The 16,988-nt window shown below is 39.5% G+C and overlaps 1 protein-coding gene across 1 annotated transcript; it reads right to left on the bottom strand.

Moving 5' to 3' along the window:
- Positions 1 to 1,084: 1,084 nt before the first annotated feature.
- LOC116208020 (carboxyl-terminal-processing peptidase 2, chloroplastic) lies at positions 1,085 to 16,660 on the bottom strand. Its single transcript, XM_031541192.1, has 13 exons — positions 16,447 to 16,660; positions 16,089 to 16,338; positions 15,537 to 15,686; positions 15,117 to 15,199; positions 14,786 to 14,994; positions 4,596 to 4,664; positions 4,284 to 4,402; positions 2,338 to 2,413; positions 2,220 to 2,261; positions 1,942 to 2,050; positions 1,704 to 1,801; positions 1,516 to 1,609; positions 1,085 to 1,434 (listed from the first exon to the last, which is right to left on the bottom strand). Exons 1-13 carry the CDS (start codon positions 16,591 to 16,593, stop codon positions 1,309 to 1,311), a joined length of 1,572 nt encoding a protein of 523 aa, XP_031397052.1. The 5' UTR covers positions 16,594 to 16,660; the 3' UTR covers positions 1,085 to 1,308.
- Between the last annotated feature and the right edge of the window lie 328 nt (positions 16,661 to 16,988).

Below are 16,988 nucleotides of genomic sequence, written 5' to 3'. Positions count from 1 at the left end.
GGTAAATCCTTTTCAAAATGAGGGGAATGATACAAATCGTAGCATGACATCAAGGGATCTAGTTCAAGTTTCAATTGGATCGATTACGCGAGCACGAGCAAAGAAGTTTCAAGATGAACTCAACGGCCTGATTCAAGAGGTTTGGGCTTAAGTAAATTTTTGGAGGCCCATTGGACATGAACCACGTGATCAACAAAGATCCATTAACATGATTCAAGTTATATATATTCATCTTAGTGAATTTTTTTTAAAAAAAAGAACATTCAGAAAATTGTGAGAGTATTCTCTTTGGTTCTTGAAGAACTAATTCGAACTTATCGGAAATTTCCATGGCGTTCATCATCGACTTATCAAACGGCTTTCTACCACCGTTTGTGGCATCTTCATCGACTTATCAAACGGCTTTTCATCATCGTTTGTGGCGTCTTCCTATATACCGAGGTTCTTGTTTCGCAATAAACAACGGGTTGAGGTCAATTATACCAAGGTTCTTGTTTATGTTGTAAACTACGGGTCGAGGGTTTGTCAATCAAATCTGATTGTGGAATGATCTTGGATTCCTGTAATTGTTGGGTCTCGTCATTCTTGGCGGGAATCGCATCAATAGTAATTAAAAAAATTTCGATAGTAACTAAAAATTCCGAATAATAATGCTGATTAGACTAATCTGAAATACTTTATTGCCAATTTTGCTACGATGTCCCTCATTTTTATTGCATATATATAAATGATTAACATTATGCAGATCCAATACAGATACTAAACGCAAGTATGGCTTACCCCACCGGGCATGGACAGTGTTACTGGACCGGGGATTAAATTGATCATCGGAGGTTGCTTGGGCTTCTGTGCACTCGATAGGAGGGATATTTGGATGTTATAATTATATAGGCACATCACATTGGCTATGCATCAAATGTAAGGAAAGGAGCAAATGTCGCTGGTGCAGTGCCTTAATGTTGGTCATGAGCTAGCTGCTTCCACTGTTGCTGTTTTTTTTTTTTTACGTATTTCTTTCTCGAGGTTCTGATGTAATTCATGCTAGGTTATGCTGTCCAATTATTCGGGGTTTCTACTATGTACATACGTAATTAAGAGGTAGGATTGCTTAAGATTTCCCGTAGTTGGGTACTCAATCAATGACAGATACATGAATCAAACATACTGCACTTATCGCATCTGCATCTGGCATACAGGCTAACTCCCAAATAATAGTTCTAGCCATAGACAATGCTTGAGAAAAAATATGTAAGAAGGAATCTTCATAAAAGAATGTCGCCCGGGGATTGGCTTGAACTTTGAAAGTCATCATCTCGTGAATAGCTGGGCTCTGTTAACATAGCAAGCTGCGGCTGGGTCTTGGAGGCAGCCACAAAATCCTTCCTCGTCCTTAGGAAAAGACGTTGGTAGGGGCTGGTCAGGAATCACACCAACCTGCACAGGATCGAACACTTCTGTATTAATATTTGCAAGGGAGAGAGATCCAAAAGGGTGTGGTGAGTGAAGACGGCCAACCTTATCAATATCAGTATGAGCAGGTGTTTCGTAACGAGCAACTGTAACGACTAATCCAGAGCCATCAGATAACTGGAAAACTGACTGAATTTTGCTGTAAAATCCAAAGACACCCATCTTATTGACATGTAACTATAACAATCTTTTAAGCATGGACGAAGAAGAGTATTACGAGAAAGATAATGTACCCTTTTCCATATGTCGGTTCCCCAAATACAATTGCCCGTTTGTTGTCTTTCAATGCTCCTGCTAATATTTCACTTGCACTAGCAGTACCCTTGTTCACCTGAAAGCAGTTCCCAGATAATGCCATAGCCCATAAGTTCGATTGCTATTGCCAAAATCAAATGATACCAACAGAATCTAGAAATCAGAAAAGGAGAGACAACACAAAGAGAATTTAGAAAAGAAAAGCCGAAATTGTACCAGCACAGCCAATGGTTCTGAAGATGCCATAGCACTGCTTCCATCTGTGTCATATATGTCTCGGACACCACGACTATCACATATATACACTATCACCCCTTTGTCCAGCCTGAATGACAGATGATGATCATCAAGACTTGAAGAAGAATAATTTTCAAGATGTAAAATGACAGATCGACCACCCCAAATAGAACTTTTTAAGGTCCACTCAACAGATAAATTAGTCCAAAGCAAATGCCAAATTGTTGATCAACTACAATAATGAGCAGGATGCTCACCACAATTTAGCAATTTCAACTCCTTCAGGAAAAAGGCCACCACTGCACCGACAATAGAATCATCACAAAGATGACAGAGCAATAACCGTGTTGGAATTATATCCATAAAATCAGTTACCTATTATCTCGCAGGTCCAAGATAAAGGCATTCACATTATTACTCCTTAGAGTTTCAATAGCTTCTCTTACAGCACCTACAAATAATATTAGATTCCAGAGCACACAATGGTTACCCTCGCTTGAAATATATACCAGCTAGATATTCCACAGTGTGCAAGAGAGGAGAGGGAGAGAGGGGGAGAAGGGGGGAGAGAATGAAAATCAAAAGTGATAAAACATATTAAGTTTATACATGCAGCCATCATATTAAGTTTCACCAAAGATACCCAAAAATTCAGAATTAAACATAATTTGCTGCCATTATTCATTTTTATGTGTTATCGGTAAGAAGGGCTCTCTAGGGATTTCCTGTTTTGGTCAGTATTAAGCATATGGATACGGTGCATGTCAAAGATGTTCGCTGTTGATCAGCACCTTTCACTCATTACTGTTTCGCCCTTGTGCTACTAAATTTGAAGATATCAGAGCAATTAATCCCGTGAAAGCTAATTTTGCTAGACCTTCACTGATTAAAATCATCAGAGTTTGCTGAGATCCTAACAAGATAAAGATGATTTCATCTTTATAGCATTGAATTATAGTGCACTGGCAACTCGGTAGCAGCAAATCCCCCTTCTCCTAATTTTGTCTCAGGTAGACTTTGAATAGTAATTCTCTGCTGTTGAAAGTAAAAGACTGGGCATTCCACCAAAATTTAGCAAGCAGAATAACGCCAGAATCAACATATCTGGCGTCCCCTTAATATTCTGGCCATTTTAGAAGAAAGATAAGGGTCTGCCCGATCTTGAAACTGTAGATAAGACCCTCAATGAGGATCTCTGTTTGGAAGCAATTATTTGACCTAGTTTCAATTTTGCCAACACTTCTATAGAAGAATGAATCTCTCTATAGATACAGGTGAGAAGAAAAGAGCAGCAGCTGCTGATACGTCTCAAGACCAATGGGATCTAAAGATTCTTTAATTATGTCCTGACTCATAAATACCATAGCAAACCTCATAGTGCTCGAGTTTTTCTTCCACTAGATTATATATATATATATATATATATATATACCGCAGTTACATATAAATATAGCTCTGATATAATTTAAAATATTTATGCCAACCATCCTTACAGGGTTTGCTATTTCATTCTATTTATAATGTATAGCTTGCACATACACAATGTATAAATCCACTGAAGAGAGGAATTGTCATCGGTGAGTGAGGTAGAGGCAGGTCCAGGTGGACCTTGGGCAAGGGAAAGAAAATCATTTACTGCAGCATGTCAAACCTTCTATTTAGAGAATCTTTTGGGTATGAATGACTAAATTATTCTTAAAATCTTCAAATATATCAAAGAAAATCTCTTAACTTGTCGAGAGAATTCTTCCATTTCCAGGAAACTTTCAAGATGCTTGCAATATGTATAAAATATGGACAAGTTGATGGCTATTACTGAATTACACATCAAGTATGTAAAACATAATCAAATTCACCTAATTGATGAAGAGGGTCAGTTTAATATGTCCATGGATTGAAATATTACTTGAATTTATTAATATATCACATTTTTCTTGTGCGCCAAAGTTTTGGCAACTCTTTGTAGACTCAATAAATATAAAAAACCCATTAAAATTAACATGTATGGAAAATAAGAAATTTAGAGAGCTTTAGCCTGTCAAAACGAAGTCCCACACAACTCTAAACTTACACATTATTGATATAAAATCAATGTATATTTATTACCTTCTAACGTTTATTATCGAATGCAATAAAAATGCACTTCCCACCTGATAGTCAACCCCCAAATTCCACTCCCCCTAATAATCCCATGTTGGTTCTCGACACAGTCTAGGTAATAATATGTTGATTCAGATTGCAGCTGAGCTAGTAAAAACAAAAATTATTTAATTTTGTAGATGATCCAATAAGATTTCATGAACTGACCTAAGCTTGCTTACCAGAAGCATTTTGGTTGAATGATGTTAATTTGATATAACCGATCCTGGGAGAATCCCTTCCTGAGCTTGGTATCTCACATAGCCTTGACTTGACTGGATTAAGCGATACTTTCTCTCGCCTGGGGAGCAGTACTTTGTTATACAAAACCCACATAATACAGTCAAATAATCAAAATGAAAGCTCAAACTACAATCCAAAACAATATTCTAACATATTCATCAAAGGCTTTTAGCTTGTACCGGTGAAGAAAATTGACGCTTAGGTAAGCAGAACTACCCAATTACTAAATTATTGATTAATATCAGGCTTACTTCAATGCTAGGTGTTTTGTTTCAGTTCCACTTTGAATGGTTAACTCAACCACGCTTCCCTCCAGACCCCTGCAGTTCCAAGCATTCAGTAATGCCATATTACTTAAGCAATGAAAGTCACATATAAAAGAACAGCAGTGACACATCAGGAGACTTAGATATGCAGAAGTTGGTGTGGATGCAAACAATATTTCAGTAAATTTCCATAACAAAATAGAGGAGTATTGCAGCAATTAAAAATTTTACTTTCACAAAGAGAAAACGTTGTAAGTATTGCAGCATTACCATGTGTCACCAGAGGCAGCATATTAAACAAAAGACCATTTGTGCCTCCCGAAAGTAAGCACCAAAATGCTCCCAACACTCGCTACAGATTAAGTTGTAAGTATAGTGACATCCAGCAGCTTTTATGATATATGAATTGTAGCATGATCTTAGCGAGACATCCTTTTGGAGGATAAATCAGCTTCTTGAAGGCTCAGGTACAACAGTAGGACAATATGATCCACCCTCACTTGGATACAATACCATAGGCCAATATTAATCTTTTTCACTGCCATAACTATAAGAATATGATAGCACTGCAAGAGAAACATGGGGATCATATACTCCTACAACTGAAAGGAAAGCAAAGGTGACAAAACCAATATGGAACAACTATGCTGACATACATGACTGTGTCCCTACTTATGTACCCCTAAATTAATCAATAATACCAAATGTTTAACGATTCCCTGAGATTCAAGCTCTCTGTTCCCAAGTTGGGAAGCATACAAGTATACTTATAGTGGGGAAAAAGGTATACAATTTCTAATAGAAATAATGCCATGTTGACCGTGCTTATCCTCAAATATGACCAAACAGCTCCTCAAATATGACCCAACAGCAAATATTGAATGGGAAAAAAAGAAGTTGGGGTTTTTTTTTTTTGGGGGGGGGGGGGGGGGGGGGGGGGGGGGGGGGGGGTTGATGGTTTTAAGTCATGTACTCTTGCTGCTTCCTTAGAGTAGTTTTTCCTCAATTTGCCATCTGTCCATCTTATTTGTGTAATGGCACAAACCTTATTTTGAAACTTATAAGCTTAGGCTAGAGGAATGATTATAGAGTTGTATGCCACATAGTTATTCCGGGTCTAGAATCTCATGATCTGTCTTTGAATTGGATGAATGCTACAGTTTGCATGGTGATTTTACGTTGGGCCAAAGGGGCCAAGCCTTCAACTTGATGTGTTTGATTTTGGCCCGATTGATGTTTTAATCTGTTGATCCATGTTCTTATTGGATTGGACCTATAATTGGGCCATGACAAGATCCATTTAGAAGCACATATGGTAATATTTGGGTTGGGCTTATGATTTATATGCTGACTGACAAGGAGTCTAGCCCCAAGTGACAGTCCATATTCTAGAAAACTCCAGCTACTACGAGAAGTTGAATATTGCTATAATATAGTTTTTCATAATTAGATATTATTTTCTATGTTAGCTTGAGCCAAGAGTCTTACGTTTCCTATTCCAAATTGTTTCCTTGTTCCGTTTTAGGAAAGTCATCTAAGAGTTTAGTTGTCAATTTCCTATTATAGGGTCAAGGGGGGTGTCTTCACCCCATATATATATATGTATGTATGACCTCATTGTATGTATGGGGCTATCTCAGAAATATCTATTGCTTAATAATATTTTGAGTTTGCCATAACTTTTTGTTTTTAGCATATCGCAACAGTTTAAACGTGTTTTATTCCCTTCGAGTCTAAATTCAGATTTAGACTTGAGAAACTGTAATCCACGCTGCGCCAGTTGGTATCAGAGCAGGTTTTGCCTAAATTTAATCATGGCAAACGAAGCGATTCACAACCACCCTAATGCCAAAGAGCAGGAGGTGGAAGCAATTCAAGTACTGAAGCAGAAGATCGAAAGGATGAAACGGACTCTCGAACAGAGGTTGGAGTAAAGATTAAACGGGAGGTTCGAGGAGCTCTACGTACCATGCTTGGCACTCTAGACTTGCGCGCTGATCAGAATGCGAGAGACGGCGATCAGGCACAGCGAATACTTCCTTGTGAGCCACCCGTTGTTTAACGTGCTCCAGGTAGGATCCGATATTATGAAGATTCATATGAGGAGAGTGGAGTTGCATACAATTGATTTGCTCATCAATGAGGGAATCAGACAAATCGCCAGGATACTGATCATTTGAAGGTCGACATTCCCGTTTTCAACGGATGCTTGAACATCGAGGAATTCTTGGATTGGCTTTCTGAAGTCGACTGGTTCTTCGAATACATCAAGGTTCCCAAGGAGAAGCGCATGAAGTTGGTGGCATACCGATTGAAGGGAAGAGCATTTGCTTGGTGGGGTCGTGTGCAAGAAAACTGAGAATGTGTAGGGAAGCAACCATCCAAATTTGGGAACGCATGAGGCGATTGTCGAGGGCTAAATTTCTTCCTCCATATTATGAGCAATATTTGTTCATGAAATACCAGAGATGTGTGCAAGGACAGAGGTCCGTGCATGATTACACAACCGAATTCTTGAGGTTGACGGAGCGTAATGCATTAAACAAATCAGAGAGCCAACAAGGTGCCAGGTATATGGAAGGTTTAAAACCAACTATCTGGGACAAGATTGAAGTGTAGTCGGTAGCAACGGTAGATGATGCCCGAAGCATGGCTTTGAAGGCTAAGATGACATGCAAGAAAAGGGTAATCAATATCGCAGGAGTTATGAAGAATCATCACAAACCTCTGCAAAAAGAAGCCAAATTCAACAGCCCGGATCAAACAAGCAAGACCAAGGAATTTCCGATAAATCAACTAGCTAGAAGCTGGTGATAGAGACTGGAGCTATAATGAACCAAAACTCTCTTGGCAAGCAATTCACGACAAAGTGCTTCAAGTGCAAATAGCCGGGACCATCGATCGAGTGATTATCTTCCGCGAAAGGCCATTGCTTTGGTGGAGCAGGAGGAAGATGTTGAAGATATATTTTGCGATCTTGAGGAAGAGGAAGAGGAAGAATACACGGTGATGATGACTATGCGCAAACATATATCCTTCGGAAGTTGATGCTCACACCTAAGTAAGAAGATGAAACCCAGCAAAATAAGTTATTTCGTACGAATTGCCACATTCAATCTCGTACTTTCAACTTAATTATTGATAGCGAAAGTCAAGAGAATATCATAGGAAGAGGTGTGATCGAGAAGCTAGGATTACCAGTTGAGAAACACCGAAATTCTTATTCGATTGGCTGGATAAAGTCAGTGGGTGATATCCGAATGATTGAACGATACAAGATTCCTTTCTCCATTGGCAAATATTGAGATGACGTATGTTGCGATGTTGTGAATATGGAAGCTTGCCACCAATTGTTTGGGACACCTTCGCAGTATGACATCAATGCAAAGCACCTCGACAAAGAGAATGTGTATCAGTTCATAAACGAAGGGGTGCGCTACACCTTAATGCCCTTGTCAGAAAAACCTAAACCCAAAGTTGTCCCGAAAGTGGAGGGTAAAGCGTTTTTGATAGACTCAGTTAGAGAGGGAGATTGAGGTTGATTTTAAAGTCAGGAATTGCATGTGTTGATTGTGAAGGATTTACCATTAGAAAAGCGAACCGTGGAGGTACCAGAGGAAGTGAAGCCCCCTACTTGTTGAATTCAAAGAGATCACCCCTGAAGAGTTACCAGTTGGGTTGCCTCCAATGAGAGAGATTCAACACCAAATCGACTCGATACTCGGAGCAAGCTTACTTAATCTTTCCCATTATCGCATGAGTCCTCGCGAGGATGCCATACTCCAAGAGAAAGTAAAGGAGCTGCTACGAAAAGGTCATATTCAGGAGAGTTTGAGTGCTTATGCCGTGCTTGCATTATTGACACCGAAGAAAGATGAGAGCTGGTGTATGTGTGTCGATAGCCAAGCAATCAACAAGGTTATGATGGGATACAAGTTTCCCATTCCAAGACTTAATTATATGCTGGATCAATTATACGGAGCAATGGTGTTCGCCAAGATTGATCTTCGGAGTGGTTGGTAATGCCATTTGGTTGTCAAAAGCCCTCAGTGCCTTTATGCGTTAGATGAATTAGGTACTCAAACCTTTTATTGGCCGGTTTATAGTTGTCTACTTCGATAATATTTTGATATATAGCAAATCGACCGATGGCCACCTCATCTATATGAGGTGTTAACTGTACCGCGAAAGAATAAGTTGATTATCAACCTTAAGAAGTGCAATTTTATGATACCGGGCTTACTTTTTCCTTTGGTATATAGTAAGGTCAGAAGGCATTAGGGTTGATGATGAGAAGGTCTGTGCAATTAGAGACTGGCCTACTCCAGAAACGGTTGGAGAAATCAAAAATTTCTATGGCCTAGCTGCATTCTATAGGCGATTCATACGCGGCTTCAACACGATCATGGCCCTAATCACCAACTGCTTGAAGAAGGGGAAGTTTAATTGGGGAGAAAAAGCATAAGTTAGTTTTGCATTGATCAAGGAGAAGTTATGCTCTACCCTAGTTCTAGCCTTACCTAGGTTTGAGAAACCATTTGAAGTGGAATGCAATGCAAGTGGTTTTGGCATTGGAGCTATACTATCACAAGAGAAATGACCGATTGCATATTTCAGTGAGAAGCTTAATAATGCCTGTCAAAGCTGGTCTATCTATGACAAGGCATGCTATGCTATTTTATGCGTCTTAAAGCATTTTGTTCCTTGATCACCAAACATTAATGGCCCGTTTGTTTTCATGGTTAAAATCACAAAAATTTTAACTTTAACTTTAACTCAACACATTGCACAACATTTGCTCTTTTCCACAATCAAAATCAAAATTAATTTAACTCTTAAGCCAAACGCACCGTAAAATATTTGAATAGTCAGAAGCGAATCAACAGTAACATGCAGTGGACTACGGTTCTTCAAAAGTCCCCTTTTAAAATAGTGCACAAATCGGGGGTGCAAAACAAGGTTGCCGATGCGTTTAGCAGGGGTGCAACATTGCTAACAATGTTGAGAAGCGAGCTTATTGGGTTTGAAGAGTTGAAGGAGTAGTACGCAGATGATGAGAATTTTACCAAAGCTTGGTCCAAGATACAAAATCACCAAGCAGCTAGGGAATTTCACATCTAGGAGGGATTTCTGATGCAAGGTAACTAACTTTACATTCCTCGTTCATCCCTCCGAGAGAAATTGAATAGGGATTACACAGTGGACTGGTTGCACATTTTGGACAAGACAAGACCTTAGATGATGTTTCGGAGAGGTTTCATTGGCCAAAATTGCGTTGCGATGTTGAGAAGTTTGTGCGTAGGTTCCATACGTGTCGAACTTCTAAAGGACAAACACGAAACGCCAGTCTCTATCTACCATTACCGGCACCATAAGATATATGGGAGGATTTGTCCATGAATTTCATATTGGGATTGCCTCATACTCAATGGGGTATAGATTCCATTTTTGTTGTCATGAATAGATTCTTGAAGATGACACACTATATACAATGCCAAAAAACCATGGATGCTTCAAGTATGGCTCAACTGCTTTTCAAAGAGGTGGTTCGTTTGTACGGTGTTTCTAAGTTCATCGTTTTAGATCGAGACACCAGATTCCTTAGCCATTTTTGGCTTACCTTATGGCGAATGTTTGATGCCTCATTAAAGTTTAGTAGTACAATTCACCCGTAGGCAAATGGTCAAACGGAGTCGATGAATAGGACCTTGACAAATATGGTTCGTAGCATGTGGTGAAAAAAAAATAACTGAAGCAATGGGACTTCGCTGTTGCTCAAGCCAAATTTGCCTACAATAGTGCAGTTCATAGTGTAACTGGGAGATCTCCAATCTCGATAGTTTATCAAAAGGTTCCAAGGCATGCTATCGATTTGATCAAGCTACCATAGACCTATAAAGGTAACGTTGCAACTGAAAGTATGGCGAAAGAGGTGCAATCAATGCAGCAACAAGTTCAGCAAAAGTTGGAAGCTAGAAATGCGAAGTATAAGAAGGCTGCCGACAAGCATCATAAGGAGCAACTCTTTTCAGAAGGGGATATGGTGATGGTGTTCCTTAGGAAAGAAAGATTTGTAGTTGGAAGGTATAACAAGCTAAAGCTGAAGAAGTATGGTCCATATAAGGAGTTGAAAAAGATAAATGACAATGCTTATGTCATAGATCTTCCCGAGTCCATAGGTATTTCACATGCATTCAATGCGGCGGACATTTTTCCTTACTATGATTCAAAGGATCCATTATATCCTGAGTTCAGCACAAGCTCGATGACGAGTTTTCCACAAGTGAGGGAGACTGACGAGAAGATCAGCCCAAAGTGACAGCTCATATTCTATAAAACTCCAGCTGCTACGAGAAGTTGAATATTGCTATAATATAATTTCTCATCATTAGATATTATTTCCTATATTAACTTGAGCCAACAGTCTTAAGTTTCCTATTCTAGATCGTTTCCTTGTTTTGTTTTAGGAAAGTTATCTAGAAGAGTTTAGTTGTCAGTTTCCTATTCTAGAGTCAAGGGAGATGTCTTCGCCCTATATATATATATATGCTATTGACCTCATTGTTTAAGGCTATCTCAGAAACACCTATTGCTTAATAATACTTTGAGTTTGCCATAACTATTTGTTTTTTGCATATCGCTAGGGTTTAAATGTGTTATACTCCCTTCGAGTCTAAATTCGGATTTAGGCTTGAGAAACCGTGATCCACATTGCGTCACTTATGATTGTGTTTTGGGTCCAAAGTGAAGCCTATCTTCTAATCAGCTCTAGATGGACTAAATTGCTTTAAATTGTGGATAATTCAAGAATTCCAAATTATTAGGAGGCTAGAAAGTATTAACAAGAGGAGAGGGTTAAGATACGGGTAAAACAAAAAGAAGCAGCTGGGTGAGATGTTTACACTTGGTCTTGTGACTCATATAAATTTAGCTATTTAAAGTTAGTTCAGCATTATATAGTTACTTTTGTAGCTTCCATATGCTTAGGAACTAGAATAGGCAGTCTAAAGCTTTTCGATCCATATCTTCATTTTCCATTTCCAACTTAAAGTTTTGCATAGGCAAGAAACTACACGACCATTTCAGCTAGTGAAAGGGATTCAAAAGAGGTAGGTTCATATTCTAGCTAATAAGCTTGATATTGGATAAGTTCTTTGTTAGTTGAGCATATATGCATATACTTAGATTGAGATGCTAGCTAGTTGCTTGATTTGTCCAATGGAAATAGATAGCCATCGAAGGTTATTGATCATTATGATTATGTCCTTCATGGTTTCCCTTATATGATTACATTTCATTGAACTGGTAATGGATGGATGTGGTGGGGATGTTAAGAAACGGAATGGGGCACAAGTTGCCCTTGAGTCGTGTGCCGAATCTAAACCTTAAGAGGGTTGGGAATATAGCTGTGCGATGATTTCGAGAATCAAAGCTATGAGTGCAAACCATATTAAGGTGTGGGTGGTTTTTAAAGGTTCTTGTTATTGTGGCTGTGGATCACTTCAAGAGTTTGGAGACATGCTTATTCTAATTGATGGCTCAATATCTTATATACATCAATACGAATAGATTGGTAAATGTGGAGACCTGCTTAACCTCTCTGGTTATATCGTTAAAGTATTAGGCTTGTTGATGGTGTTATTTGATATCCTTAGTGCCATTATATGTCTTGAATATCATGATTTGATTATTCTTGTTTTGCAAGAGTGTTAGATTAGAGTATGTATTTTAGCTTAAACTGGGCCTTAGCCCACCCAAATTCATCTCAAGGGATCGAGTCAAGAACGACGAGATAGTGAGGGATGACTCCACCCTATTTAGTTTCAGAGTTAGATTTTAACTTAACTTAACTATAAACTTTTTAAAATTGAATTGTAGTCCCACAATTTTTTCATTTTCAGAAACATGCCCCGGCTCCTCTCTCTCCTCTCCATCACCGCACTGTTCATCGGCGCTGCATCTCCTCCGCCACCACGGCAGTCTACTCTTTCCTTCTCCATGGAAACCTCAAATTCCGACAAAACTCCAATAGTACGCCCCATATCCCACGATCGCGTGCGCCTAACCCATCTGTCGGGACATCTATGTGCAGGATGAAAATGGCAGTGGACCCCATGGAACCGAAGCTCTCGAGAATGGCGAGAACGTCATCCTCGAGAAATTCGAAATCTTCATCATTGGGAAGCAATTATCACGAGCATCAACTTCGCGAGTCATAATTTTAGTCGGAACAATTACTCCTCAAAAGATTCTCTCTCAACCCAGCCCTCTCTCTCCCGCCTCAAGGACCAACTCTTGTCGGAAAACCCCAACATCTACCACTTCTCCGAGATCCGCGCCGCCACCGACGACTTCTCCGCCCGACGATTCTCCTCCGCTCAGATGCGAAGCTTAATCAAAGCTCTAGTGTCCGTGTCCATCTCCAATGCCTCGAACCAAAGCCTAATCGAAGCAACAAGGCTTCGATCGAAGCCTTGCTGATGTGATTTGAGGCAGAGAGGGCTTGAATTGAAGGAACTTGTCGATCACTGATCTCGATCTAGCTTCGATTGACGAAAGATGTCAGTCATTGACCTCGATCTAGCTCCGATGAATAGTGCAATGATGGAGAGAGAGGAAGAAGATGAATAGTGCGGTGATGGAGAGGAGAGAGGGGAGTTAGGGCATGTTTCTGAAAATAAAAATATTGTGGGACTATTATTTAATTTTAAAAAATTTATAGTTAAGTTAAAACATACCTCTGAAACCAAACAGGTCAAAGTCGTGTCTAGGATGTTGTAGTTACACTTTTGATGATCGTGGAATTGAGCTTTAAAAGTGACCTCTTCCTAGGAGGCTGCTTATTGTGTATATTACACACTTAGTGACATCTTGTAGGTACCAAGTATTCTGGGCTCTTGTTAATATTGTATACTGTTGTTGCGGACTCTAGTTCGGGTTTTCTTGTGGAAAAGTTATTGCATAAAAGATCTACGTGTATGATTTATTAAAATAGCCAAGAGGCGATTTTTAATGAGTTTGTTTCAAATGAGTATGAATTTCTTTCTTTCAAGTTTCATGCTATATATATTAACCCGGTATATAGCATGGCCAATCACTCCAGGTTTGGGGTGTGACAATCTGGCTTTGTTGAACCGGCATCCAATTTTAAACATTTTATGATTCGAAAGTATACTCACATTCTCCAAAGTACCCACCTAACCCCGACAAACCTAACTGGAAGCAGCTAGTCTGTTGATCATGTAATGGCAATACATCCACCATATACGTCACTAGGGGAAGCCTAGCCCAGCAGCTCAATGGAAGGCGTGACCCTACATGGAGTCCAACATCACCACCTAATCAAACCTACAGGGGGCATTTAAGTGCTGCAAGCACCCAAGCAGCACTGGCTGAGAAGTTTGCATCTAATGAAATGGTCCGCGGGTTATTTCCACTCTAGCAAACGATTTTGGTATGGGACTCCACTGGGATGGGGTGGTGCAGGTGGTGGAGATCACTATCTGTGAATTTATCCTTTTGTTATTCATTTTATTTTGTTTATATATTACCTATGAATTTTCGTGTTATTAATTAAATAGAGAAAACAGGAGCAAGGAGCAAATCAAAATGAAGACATCACATATAATGGCAATTAACCTTATTCATCAATTGGATGCATTTGAGACCACATGCTTTTTCTGCACTAGTGTAGCTCTTTTGCCATATCAATCAAAAGTTGATACCTCTGTAGTTTTCTTTTATATTATATAACAATATAAAAAGTAGACCTTTTCATGAATTAGAGCACTATTTGTCAATCAGAGGAATTTATTGGATAAAATCTGCATCCAATTTTACGATGAAAATCAAGTTAAAATTAACTTAAAGGAAATACACATTGCTTTCGAAATTGCTTAATACACCCCATTACCCTACTTTGAAGCAATGAAACCAAAGAAGCCACACATATGCTAAGTGGAAACCTCTCAACACGATACCCACTATAAAGAAAAGGATCTCTGAAATTTTTAATTGCATGAGTGGATCAAATAATGTGATGGAAAAAAGCAGATTTAGCTCAAACATTCCTTCCCCACACTCTAGTAAAGCATGTGAAATTATTTAGAGAAACAGAAGAAAAGCAGGAGGCATACCATTAACAATTAACACAGTAAACCAGTAAAAAGACTTACTGCAGTCGTTCAGCAGCATCATAGATGCCCATACTCTCTGTACTTGAATTGTCAATTGCAAGTATAACATCCCCAGATGAGATTCCAGCTCTATAGGCAGGACCTCCTGGTGCTGCCGAAATTACCATGAGCCCCGAAGATGACTTATTGAGTCCTCCTGGATACCCAATTGACAGCCCTACACCGGTAAGAGCACCTTGAGTTCCAGACTGCCTTCAGCAAATTCAGGAGACATATTATTTTAGTGTTAAAAAAACAGTATTTATCCAAAAAAAAAACTAGTATCTTCATGTACTTCAAGACATTATATTAAGGAGGTGAAGCTGCATACCCTCAAACTCTTAAACTTTTCAGGCTCCAAAAAACGAGTGAATGGATCATCTAGCGTTGCAACCATCTTCTTTATAGCTGTATCTGAAATTTAGATGTGATATTAATAATCAAAGAGAAGATTCTCTGCAGAAGAATTGGATACTAGCCTAATTTTTCATGACTTAAGTTTTTGTATTCCTGGTTTTGTCCTCACGTCTTATACTTTGTTATTGTAAATCACCACCATCCCCGAAAATGAATAATAATATTAGTGGACCAATCCTCGTGAAATGTGGGATTTTAAAATGAACCGATTGGAACATGCTAGTTTTAAGTGATCAGCTCAGCAATCTATATCGGATCTTAACTTCATTTAGATCTATAAAGGTAAGAGGAGTAATCAAAGAAAAAAAATCGTAGCGAAGCAAGAAATACATACATGTCTCAGCCCTTGTGTTCATGGGTTCATTACGAAGAGCATTCTCTCTATACCTGAACCAGCTCTGTCCATTAAAGGTCTTATCAATATATGCACGGTCAATCGTCCTCCATGCCTCCAGGAAGAGTAAATTCTCCTCGTTCAGTGCCCCTGCACAATATCCACAACCACAATCAAAACCAAGAGGCCCATTCAAACCATAATCTCCAGGCGTGGCAGCATCCAAGACATCTTGGTAATGACAAATAAGGTCCCCGGCATGGCACGGAATTTTATCATCTATTTATGACTCCACCTTGACTGGATACTATCTTCAACTAAACTACTGGCCCGATACTCTTGTTGGTTATGAATCACTCTTATCTATTCCTAGATCTTTCGCCAGCTAAGCAAACTCAAGCACAACAGACTACCGCTCCTGCTACAGAAACACACAAAATAACTACCTTATTACACCCATCGTGGTCGCGTCGGCTCTCAAATTGAAACGTTAATGCTCATTTAGCTGGGATGTGTAATTATCAGCCAAAGAGTAGAACACGCAAAGCTTACATGAGGGGGCACTGCTAATAGCGAAGGAGACTGACGTGAACAGCATCACCCAGACAAGTAATTGGGCAAATGCAACAGAGAATCGTTCCTTGAAATCATCCAACTGCAAACCATCACTGGCCCTGCATATCTTCTGCAACCAAAACCCTCGACAAGAATCTCCGTACACGCCAAAATTATTCGCCACTTCACCGCAATTTCTGCTGATGCAGGGTGCAGGGACTGTGAGCCTCAGCCTCCATGACACTGCCTGAGAGCGAACAACAAAAACAATCAAGACGGCACACCATGGGCCTTCAGCCTCGTTCAAAGAACGCCTAATACATGAATGGAACTGCCCAAGTTGTGATGTGGGTACCTGAAGAGAAGAGAAGCTGAGAGCGCTAATGGGAGAGATCCTTGAGGAGGCCGGTTGAGAGAAGCGGGGTTTAGATAGAGGAAGACGAGGAGGAGGAGGAGGAGGAAGAGGTGGGAAGTAAGTAGAAATGGAGAAGAGAACTTCCATGGAAGGAAAGGAAAGGAAGGGCCCAACCAACGGCTGCGTGAGATGGATGTGTTGATTGATTAGTTTAATTGGCTCGTATTCGCTTATCGACCTCGCTCTGATGACGAGCCGGAATGAATTTCTTTTTGGATTATTCTACAATACCTCGCCCTATTCTGAGGTTACCAAACCCGTATCATGTGGTCCAATCAGAATGCTCAAAGGCGGTGAGGTGTGCACTAAAGTATTTTTTTTAAAAGTAAATTGAGATGCATATTACATCAAATCTGATATTAAGAAATTTTTTACATCAACTTGAACTTTGACAGATTAAGTGTACATCAAACGGGCCCTTCCGTCAAACTGTCGTCCAATAATTGACGGAAAAATCTAATGTGACATTTGTTAATTAACAA

This window comes from Punica granatum, chromosome 5 (assembly GCF_007655135.1).
Source record: "Punica granatum isolate Tunisia-2019 chromosome 5, ASM765513v2, whole genome shotgun sequence".
Taxonomy (NCBI): domain Eukaryota; kingdom Viridiplantae; phylum Streptophyta; class Magnoliopsida; order Myrtales; family Lythraceae; genus Punica; species Punica granatum.
Note: the sequence above shows the minus strand (reverse complement) of the source record. Positions and strands in the feature narration are given on the sequence as shown.

Excerpts from the sequence above, each read along its gene's own strand:
- LOC116208020 (XM_031541192.1), bottom strand. The coding sequence starts at position 16,593 with ATGGAAGTTCTCTTCTCCATTTCTACTTACTTCCCACCTCTTCCTCCT. Across the intron at positions 14,995-15,116 it reads AAAAGTTTAAGAGTTTGAGG|TCTGGAACTCAAGGTGCTCT; the intron begins GTATGCAGCTTC and ends TGCTGAAGGCAG. Across the intron at positions 4,665-14,785 it reads GATGCTGCTGAACGACTGCA|GGGTCTGGAGGGAAGCGTGG; the intron begins GTAAGTCTTTTT and ends TTGGAACTGCAG.